The 10,111-nt window shown below is 39.2% G+C and overlaps 1 protein-coding gene across 2 annotated transcripts; it reads right to left on the bottom strand.

The window, feature by feature from the left end:
* Window positions 1-889: 889 nt before the first annotated feature.
* ETAA1 (ETAA1 activator of ATR kinase) lies at window positions 890-10,092 on the bottom strand. 2 transcript variants are annotated; one of them, XM_056487902.1, is made up of 7 exons: window positions 9,832-10,092; window positions 8,191-8,328; window positions 7,842-7,918; window positions 6,258-6,376; window positions 4,724-6,009; window positions 3,899-4,057; window positions 890-2,100 (listed from the first exon to the last, which is right to left on the bottom strand). In XM_056487902.1, the coding sequence occupies exons 1-7, from the start codon at window positions 10,010-10,012 to the stop codon at window positions 1,985-1,987; spliced, it is 2,076 nt and encodes a 691-aa protein (XP_056343877.1). In that variant the 5' UTR covers window positions 10,013-10,092; the 3' UTR covers window positions 890-1,984. The 2 variants fall into 2 exon arrangements, with proteins under 2 accessions (XP_056343877.1, XP_056343876.1); XM_056487901.1 differs by having other exon boundaries at window positions 3,899-6,009.
* Window positions 10,093-10,111: the final 19 nt, after the last annotated feature.

Genomic DNA, 10,111 nt, shown 5'->3' with positions numbered 1-10,111 from the left:
AACAAAATCTTGCTATTTTGTGGAGACCCAGAAGGGTGTTCCCAGCTAGGGAATGAAACCACTGTTCTGTTCCCTGGGTCAATCCCATGCCCTCTCCCTGTCGGTCAGCCTTTCAGTTACTCCCACTCTGTTCCCCTGTTAGCCTTTTCACCCTAACCCCACCCTTGAACACCCTCTGTCCCTTGGCAATTAGTCCCTAAGGATTTCCCCGCCTGTTCATCCCATGTACTTAAACCTGGACCTCCACAAGTCCCTTTGCCTTTGTTCCCCAACGCTGGACAACGCACGTGTGGCTGAAGTAAACATCTTTGTAAAACCCCTGCAAAGGCCTTTCCCGCTCCTTTACTCGCCTTTCACCCCAAGTAACATCTAGATGCAACACTATTTCATGGTATGTTAACTGTTGAGGGCATTGTTATGATGAACTTCTTTGAAAAGCTGAAAATATTTTTCTGGAGTAATTTTCAGTCAGATCAGTAAGCTAATCCAACTCATCCTATATTGCACAACAGGAGCTAGGCAGGGAGCTGCAGCCACAGACTATTATACTCACTGGGCACCTGCATGGTCACTGGTGGCCTGGGGATTCTGAGTCCCTAATCACCTGACACTGATCCCACGGTGGTTAATGCAAGGAAAAAGACCCCAGTTAAATATTTTAGATTGCACCGCAGTTGGTTGTGTGTTGAAACAGTTTGTCCATCAAGGCTTGTTAGTTTAAATGGATCAAAGGAAACATTTTGTCACCACTATGGGTAAAAAAATTGAGGCATAGAGTAATTAGGAAATTACCAAGTGAGGGCATCAGGTAAAGTCCATTTGGAATCCCCATTTTACTCCTTTTTACCATTTTCTGTAGTATAGTATTTTCAAAAACAGACTAGAAAAATGTGGAAAAAAGTTTAATGATGACTTACAAATATACAATACTTACATTTTTAAGAATTACAAAAACAAAAAAAGCTCCCTCCGACCTTTAGAGGAACATTTTCAAGTTATTTATTTACAAAGAAAAATTACAGTCACTTTCCAGTGTCACATGTTTACATATAAGCATTTCTCAGCTGAAAAATATCTTGCAGCTTACCCAGAGGCAGCTTTTGCAATCTGAGCTCTAAACCCATCTATCAGATTGAAATTTCTATCAGCCCATTAAGCTGACATGACACGGCATTTTTATAATTTAACAGCCTTTAGATTCAAAATATGTACAACCCATATAGCTAAACTGATGCATAGTTGTAGTGATTCCACATGGTGTATTATATATTGCTCATGGTTTTGTAAAAAGGCATAGGCTACACTTTTCAATTAGCTTAGTGATGTGCATTTAAAAAAGGTGGTCCAAATTCCATAGAGTATTTCCAGTTCTTCTTGAAAGGAATTTAAAAGAATATAACATCCCCTCTGCACGATACTTTTTTGCACAATGAAACTTTTATATTAAATTCTTACTTCTTTATTTACAGTTCTTACCTCAGGTAACAGAGTCTGTTCATTTCCATTAGTTTTCCAATGTCGGATGTTTCCTAGATTGTACTTTATTTAACTCAAAATTTTAAAACTTTATTCTACCTGAGAGCAAACATTAGTATTTCTTAGTCTGTGTGTACTTGAGAGTCTTCTTATAGATCAGAATACTTGCAATAATACAGCCAAAACACATCTAGTCTGTTTTTAACACCTTCATTATGCATGTATACCAATACTTTAACCATTTTCAGGCCATATCATTTCAACATGTGAATTCAACAGAATCTTCATCCAGCTGAATGTAGTTTGGGACTACACATTTATAACTGCTTATAATAAATAAAACTAAGTACCTACAGAGTATTAGTTATGGTTCAGGTCCAGATCATTTTATATTGGAAAATATAAAAAACTAGCCATCAATAGCTGCGAACAGAGTTAAAAAGTGTCTTCTAGCATTACAGTATTTCCCTACCAAAAACTTACTCCACAGTCAAAATACACTCCAAGTTCAAGCATCTTTAAAGAATGCCTGTGTTCGGGATTTTCTTCGTGCAAGAGCTTCTTGTTTTTTTCTTTCAATCTCTTCTTGAGAACATTTTCTATTTTTTTGCTCTACCACAGACGCTGTAAATAAAAAACATGTATTAGGAGCTTCAGGTTTGTTCAATATGTATTTTAACTTAGCCATTTTCAGTGTTTGAAGACCTATGGCAGAAGCACGCTATTCTGATATACCGGGCACCCACGTTAAAAACGGCTCATCTAGCCTGTCCCCAAGGCAGGAAGGGGGCAAGATGTATGACCTTTGCAGTGCTACTGATTACTACCTCTGAATGAAAACACTGGGATGCACACATTTGCTTCAAAGGAAATTTTACTCGGGTGCCCTTCAACTGAACCTTATGACATCAGAGTCAACATAGGAGATGGTGATGGTTTAAGAAAATTAAGGCTATTAGAGTGAAAAGGACTCTACAATTTAGTGAGTTAGGCAGAGATATGGACATGGAGATGGTATAGACACAGGGGTCAGTTACAGTACAGGTGTCACACAAATAAAACAAGATAGGTTGAAAAAAGGTCAAAAGTAGCAATAAAAATTGGCAAAGGAGACAAGAACATAATAGCTAAGCATAGCATTTTATATCGTGTTACAGAACTATAAATTCCCATACTACAAAATCCTGATCTCACTGGAACCAACGAGAACACTCCTTGCATATAGCCAGTAATTTTACTATTTTATACACCAATTTCCAATTAATATATTTCTAATAAGTATTCAAAGTGAATAAATAGAACAAAGAGTATATTCTCCTCTCACAGAAAAGTGTCCATGAAAAATTAAATAGCAATTTTTGAAAGGACCACTTAATATCCATTTTCTGGTTAAAGTCCTTTCCCTGAAAATTTAAGATGAAGAAAGTTATGGTATATCTGAATAGAAAATCTATGTCATTTTCCTTCATTCCTTTACTCTCTTAAACATTCCAAAGAATAACTAATTATCAATTATTCCCCCGTATAATCCAAAATTGCTACTTTCCATTTATATGCTTCTTTTCTGGGAAAGAAACAGATAAAATACTCATTCTTCAATAATTAAATTGTTTTGCTGCTTTTGCAACAGTGCTTCTTGAAAATGGAGGTTAATATATGACACTCTTAAAGGCATGTTTTATCAGAATGAATATTGATTAAAACTTTGCCAAGCTGTGAGATCAAGTAGAAATAGGACTGACAGGCACATGACTGGTTCCACATTTCCCCAGTAAGTAACACTGAGCATGGAATATTACTGACAGTTGTGTGGTAATAAAGAAGTGACTGACATCTCCTCCAGATGAAAGGGGATCTTAAGTGTTTAGACTGATAACACAAGAATATTTCACTGGCAATTTCAGCCACAGAGCAAACAACAATACAGGCTGAGCTCTGAACAAAGTGTCAAGCAAGCTGAGGTTCCAAATTCCAGGTGTACAGTAATATAAAGAAACTGGCATTTCGTATCACCTAGTGTCTTCTTCCCCTGTCCCATCATTAACTAGAGTTTTCCTACGCATCAAAATAACAGTATTTTTAAGTAACACTTCAAGAAAATATTATGTTCAATGCTGCACCAGCCTATACTTGATCCAAGGGAACCTAAGTGTCTATGGAGAGAGGGTGTGAGGTATTTAGAAAAGTGGAATGGAAACAGGTGTCCCGAACTATAGAAATTCAAGATATGCATCAAGACAATTTTATTTTTGAGAAAATAACCTCCAGATTCCCCTTAGAACATCTGCTAACATCTTAACTAAATGGATGAATATTGAAGTCTATTTTAATATTGCAATATAGTACAAATTTCTCTGGTATTTTTACTATAGTAAGGAAACAAACAGTAACAGTCTAACAATGATACAATAAAGATAAATACCTGATGTAGTCTGTGCAAAAGACTCTGAAAGGTGCCTCTTGAAAGGTGATTTCTTATTGTCAAGCTTGCTGTGCAAAGTCACATTCACCTGATTCTTGCTTCCTTCCAAATCCTGCTGTGTAATTCCAATGCCAGAATGATTCCCTGGATTTTCAGACCCTACACGAAGAGAACTCTCAGAATTGTTAATCTTTCGGAACTTGAACTTTGAAGGCACAAGTGAAGTTTTAATACCAGAGCTGCTACTTGGAATCTTTCCCACATTATGCAAGAAATGTGAACTGTCAAGTGCTTTTCTACTAAAAACATTTACTGCATTTACAGGACTTCCTTCTGAACCTGTCTCTCCTGCTGGCACAGAATTTGACCTGTACCATTTCCCTGAAACAGTCTTTGCAGTATCTTCAGAAGCATCTTGATGACAGTTTTTAGGCAGTGTGTATTTACACTCCACAGAAGGACCTGAGATCACAGTCTGAGGATTTGAGGTATTCTTACAGCTCACTACATGACCTGTTGTGGCCAGCCCATGCACTATATTTGATGAATTCCTACAGGAATCATTTAGTGAGGGAGCATCCTGCTGTTTTGCATTTGTTTTTTGCACCAAGAGGAGATCAGGTAGTCCTTGTTTAGATGCTAGGAAGACGCTATCAGTATTTGATCTGAAATTAACACTGGCTCCTTGAATAGTTTTAGTTTTTTCATTTCCTTGTTTAACATCCTGGCTCTGAGTCTGCTTTTCTATATCATCACACACCTGATATAACAATTCATCGTCCTCATAGTTTGCATCCCAAAGACTATCAGATCTGCAAAACATACCCAATACATCATCGGAGAATTTTGCTTCATTCCATTCATCAAATGACAGAGGACATTTCTTTGGTATTTCAACTTGATTTGAGTGACCTGTATTAGCCTGGTTAACCACTTTGATTAGATCATTAGGTTTCATGTTGGTAGAAACACTGGATGACTGACAGGAAATAGTATGAGTGTTATTCCCAGATTTTACTCCTGATTGTCTCTGATGATTATACCTTGAAGGGAAAAGAGGAAGAGCTTCACTTTTAGGCTTAGTAGATTCATTTCCATTCTTCATTTCTGATTGCACTGAAACAGGAACATGGTTCAAATCACTGTTTTGGGCACTCTTCCAAACAGATTTAATTTTATCTGGCTTAACATCACATTTGCCATGCAAGACATGAGTCTCTGAGTTTTTTGTCTTACATGGCTTTTGTAAAGACAGCGATTTTACAACATTTTGTGAGTTTTTACTAGAATGTTTCAAAGGTGAATACTGCAAACTGTTAGATTTGTTTACAGTCCCCGAAAGAGCTGCTGAATTGCCACTACTTCTTTGCTTTGTTCTGCTAGCATCACTGAAATCATGCACAAGTGGATTTGCAGGAATTTGTGGTGATTCTTCAGTACTTATCAATTCAGGATTTTGGGTTATTTGCATCACAAAAGAGTCATCTGCCAAAAGATCTGTATCCCAGTCATCAAAGTCATCATTAACTACTCCAGCAAGCTTAGCAGAGGCCACCAACTGTGTCTTCAAATGAGGATTTTTTGTCAGGGTGTCAGTATCAGGTTTTGGTACAGTCTGGTCCACACTTCCCACAGCAAACATAGTATCTTTTTGCACGACCTCAACTTTCTCAGGAAGGTTCTCCTCCTCCAAGGTACTTTTAATTTTATGAAAACTATTATTTAAAGAAATATCTGACAGCCCTTGGCTCAAATGTCCACTGCACTTCTGGGTAGAGGAGTCAAAAAGAGCATGAAGGGCTACTTCAGCCTCAAGGTCTACAGACTTCTGACTGCTGGATTGACAGGGCTCTGCCACAGGGATGCCAGTGCTCTGTCCAACTGGTTTCATGGACACAGCAGTATCTGTTTCAGAACCCTCAGCAAGGAGTGATTTCTGGTTCTTCATATTTATTTCATCTTTAGAATTACTTGAAAGCTCTGAGGTGTTCTGGATGAAGTTGTGACCAAGCTTCTTCTGTTCCTGAACAGCATCTAACTCTACTAGATTTTTATCAAACTCCTTAGCCAATTTCATTAGTTCCTCTTCAGGATTTTTTATTTTAAGGTCTCTGGATTAAAAAGAAAATACAGAAAATAAAGTCAGAGCTACTGAAGAAGTTTAGCCAAGTTCAGTTATGTGACCCTATGAGCTGTTCATTCTACAGTTTAACAACTACAAAGGTATGACTAAATCCTACCACTTCCAATATGGAGTCCACTGCCACCCCTTCAAGAAGACATACCAAGCCCACAGTTAAAAACATAGTCTTTTTCATGAATGTCCAGCTATGATGGGCAAGAAAAGACTGTAGCTTACCTTGTGCAATTTAACTTTGTCCTAGCTCGCCCTTTTACTACTACAGGTGTACAGGGAATAGCATCCTCACCAATCCATGTTCCTAAAAGGGAGTCTTCATTACAGGCTGCTTTTTCATCCTGAATAATTAGATTTATAGTACTTAGAAATTTGATTTCAGATAACAACTGGACACACATCTTACATGAGTTAAAAGTTGCTAAACTAAATAAACTGGATGAAACCTGTTGAAAGCCATAGACAAGAGCAAAAACAAGTGAGATTACTGCAATATTGTCCACTGATAGTTGTATCACTTTAATTATATCAATTTAAAGAACGAACTTCAATTAAAATAACTGAATTATACTTTGGCATGCAAATCTAGTAGTCTACTTCAGTCTACTTCATTCATGTTAAAAGCTGTGATCTAGTTTACTTAAGTACACTACTAAGGAGCTGTCTGAGGGGCCAGCAGCAGAAACAGATTAGAGATCTTAAAATAAATTACACTCTGTATGCTTACAAAAACTGACTCCTTCCATTACAGCTTCTCCCACTCTTTAATTTATAAAAAGAGCCTTTAAACACTATTAGGTGACATATAGAAACTAAATAAAATAGTTTCAGAGCTTCAAAGTTCTGGCTTGAATTTGAATTCTGAAATGGAAGCGAACAATACTGTGACGAATTTTTCAGAGGTGCATGCAAGCCAGCAAAGTAATCTGAACTTTACTAACTACTATGGTAGTTTTAAATAGGTTTTATTATTCTTTGTAAATTTAAGGATTTTTAAAATTTATTTTTCTTTAAAGTAAAACGAAAACATAAACAGCAGACTACATTTATGGCAGAACTGTAACTACTTAAAATGTAGGCAGTAGCATCCCTTATCAATTATTTTCTTACTCTTTTAGTATAATTTCTCACTAATATAGTAAATAATAAATACATTTTAAACAGCCCCATCAAAAAAGCAGGCATGTTTTGCAAGCTAAATACTACAGATTTATTTTAGGAATTAAATGTTTTCTTCTTGCACTTAAAAAGCAACAGCACTTTTGTTTCGACTTTCTGGGCTATGGACATCAGTTTCACAGCAAGAGGGAAAGAGCAGTAACATTGGGTTAAAGAGGAAAATTATTTAGAGTATTGAACCCAGGTTACTATGTTTATATAATTGCATAATATCTCTCATCTGGATCTTGTTCTTGTAAACCAGCAGTCAATCGAGACTGTTCAAAATGCTTAAAAACAACTGTCAAGTAAATCCATTATGTGAAGAAACTCTTACCTTTTAAGAGATTAGTAATTAAGGATAAATAAACAGTATTCCCAAGACCAAGAGCAATAACACGTAAACCTTTCTAAAACTGAACTGCTGCAAGTTTCTTCATGAGTCCTTTTTTACAGAATCTGTGACTCACACCACAATCAGTCTATGCTATGCTTACTATATTAATTCAATCCAGTTCTATAAACCAATTTTCTACATGCCCAACTCTTACTGTGATGCTACTGTAACTAAAACCAAGGCTAAGGGTGAAGCACTATTTTCCTTGATTACTGCTTACGCAGAACATTGTCTTAGAAAGTTACAATTACCTGAGGAGCAATACGATTAACAATTTCCGAAATTTCTACTGCGCATGTACTGGTAGACTGCTTGGTTTTTCCACTGCCTATGAAAACAAACAAACTTCTTAAAATTTTGAAATCTATTCAGTTTATGAAGTGCAGTAATAATTCAAAGTGCAAATAATTCAAATAAATCTGTAAACACTGGAGCTGGATCCACTGCTGTATTGAAAAATTTATGGGTTTTTAATGAAAGGAAAATCAACCAACCATTTTAAGAGAAAGGAACCTTTTTCCAAGAAGTCCTTTAAAACTTTTACTACACGCCCACTGCATGCCTCAAATAGGTGTCCTGAAGTCTGGATTTTGGTATTACCTAGTCTGTGCGCAACTGGTGAATGAGAATCCCAAAAGATTTCTTGCTGTGTCTCAGTGTCATTAATAGGAGAGCTGAAAGTAGGTATTCGGGATTTCCTACTCAATGATCTCTTTGGTGTCTTATGCAAACATGGTTCTGTGTAAAAAAGAAAGAGGATCTTTATTAAAAAACAACAAACAAAAGGGAAAAATTATTTACAACACAGAACAGGTCAAAGCAAAAGAAGATGCTTTAGGAACATCAAGAATAAAAATCAAGTTCACACTCACTACAATTCCTTTACTCAAAACAGGAATACTGTTCATAACTAGATGTTAAATACAGAACAGGATACTTAGCTTTGCCAGTTATATCACCTCAGAGATAAGAGAACATTACGTAATCCTGATACCTTTATGCCCAGCATCTGATCATAAGGATGTCAATTCTCACACCTGAGAGAATATTAACTTCATCTTATATTAAGAGAAAAATTATGCATGCCTCTATGAAAAAATATCTGTATTCTTGCTTGCTTTGTGTCTTTCATCCAGACTCTGAGCTGAACTACTATTTTAATGGGCCTCCAAACTACTCTGGGTCATAACCTACATTCATCTATATCTCCTTCCCTGGGCCTTTCCAGCTAAGAGTATTAAAAGCAGGAATATAGCTATTCAAAACTTGCTTACAGCTGCCTTTAATCAGTAAGTGAACTAAACACCCTATGTGATGTGAAATGCTGCAGATGGAAAGCCTACAGAAATAATTTTAAATATGTTCTTACTATGGAACATCTTAGAAGATGTTTTGCCCTGATAAAAGCTAGCATAGCCAGGTTTTATCCTCTCCTCAGTTAGTTCTCAGTATTTGCTGTGGGAATCACAGAATAGGTCAGGTTGGAAGGGACTGCATTGGGTCACCTTGCCAACCTCCCTGCTCAAGCAGGGTCATCCCAAAAGCACATCCCAGAGCACAGGACTGTGCCCAGATGGATCCGGAATATCTCCACTAAGGGAAACTCTGCACTCTCTCTGGGCAGCCCATTCCAGTGCACAGTCACTGCACAGTAAAAAAGTTCTTCCTCGTGCTCAGGTGGAAATTCCCGCGAATTAGTTTTTACTGGTTTCTTGTGCTACTGCTCTGCATCACTGAGCAGAGCCTGGTCTGCGCTCTTTGCATCCTCCCTTTATTTATACACATTGATGATGTGGCTCCTTTTTCGCTTCTCAAGGCTAAACAGGCCCAACTCCCTCAGCCTTTCCTCGTAAAAGACGTTCTCCAAACCACTAACCAACTTTGCAGCTCTCTGATAGACCACTTCCAGGAGCTCCATGTCTCTCTTGTTCTGAGGAGCTCAGAACTGGTCACGGTATTCCAAATATGGCCTCGCCAGGGCTGAACTGAGGGACAGGCACACGCGCCTTGATCTGCTGGCAATGATCTTCTTAACTCACGCCAGGGTACCATAGGCCTGCTCGGCCGTGGCACGCTGGCTCGACACGCTCTTGACAATAGCAGCCTCTTCCCAGGGCACGCGACCCGGGCGAGCGGAGATTTACATCGCACCAACCCCTCTTTACGGCTCGGCCGCGCCTCCCCCGGAGTTCGAGAGGTGGCGGGCAGGGCCCGGGCCCCCAGAGGCCGCTCCCGCCGTACCTGCAGCGGGGGGCGAGCACGCCGCCTCCCCGGCGGGCAGGCCTCGGCCCGCGCCGCCTTCCACCGCCCCCTCCTCCGCGGGGAGCTCCGCCCGCAGCCGGGTGAACTGCTCCTCGCCGCCGCTGCGCCTCCTCAGGGCGGCGGGCCTGAGGGACAGCCCCCTCCGCCGGCTACCGGGCATAGCGGCCGCTGCGGCGGCACCGTGGCCGCCCCGCCACGGGCAGCGCCGCAATTTCGGCGGGCATCTCGCGAGGCCGCCGCCAATTGGCCGCGGCCGCGC

Source organism: Oenanthe melanoleuca, chromosome 3 (genome assembly GCF_029582105.1).
Source record: "Oenanthe melanoleuca isolate GR-GAL-2019-014 chromosome 3, OMel1.0, whole genome shotgun sequence".
Classification (NCBI taxonomy): domain Eukaryota; kingdom Metazoa; phylum Chordata; class Aves; order Passeriformes; family Muscicapidae; genus Oenanthe; species Oenanthe melanoleuca.
Note: the sequence above shows the minus strand (reverse complement) of the source record. Positions and strands in the feature narration are given on the sequence as shown.

Excerpts from the sequence above, each read along its gene's own strand:
- ETAA1 (XM_056487901.1), bottom strand. The coding sequence starts at position 10,012 with ATGCCCGGTAGCCGGCGGAGGGGGCTGTCCCTCAGGCCCGCCGCCCTG. Across the intron at positions 7,919-8,190 it reads ACCAGTTGCGCACAGACTAG|GCAGTGGAAAAACCAAGCAG; the intron begins GTAATACCAAAA and ends TTGTTTTCATAG. Across the intron at positions 6,010-6,257 it reads ACAAAGTTAAATTGCACAAG|AGACCTTAAAATAAAAAATC; the intron begins GTAAGCTACAGT and ends TTTTTAATCCAG.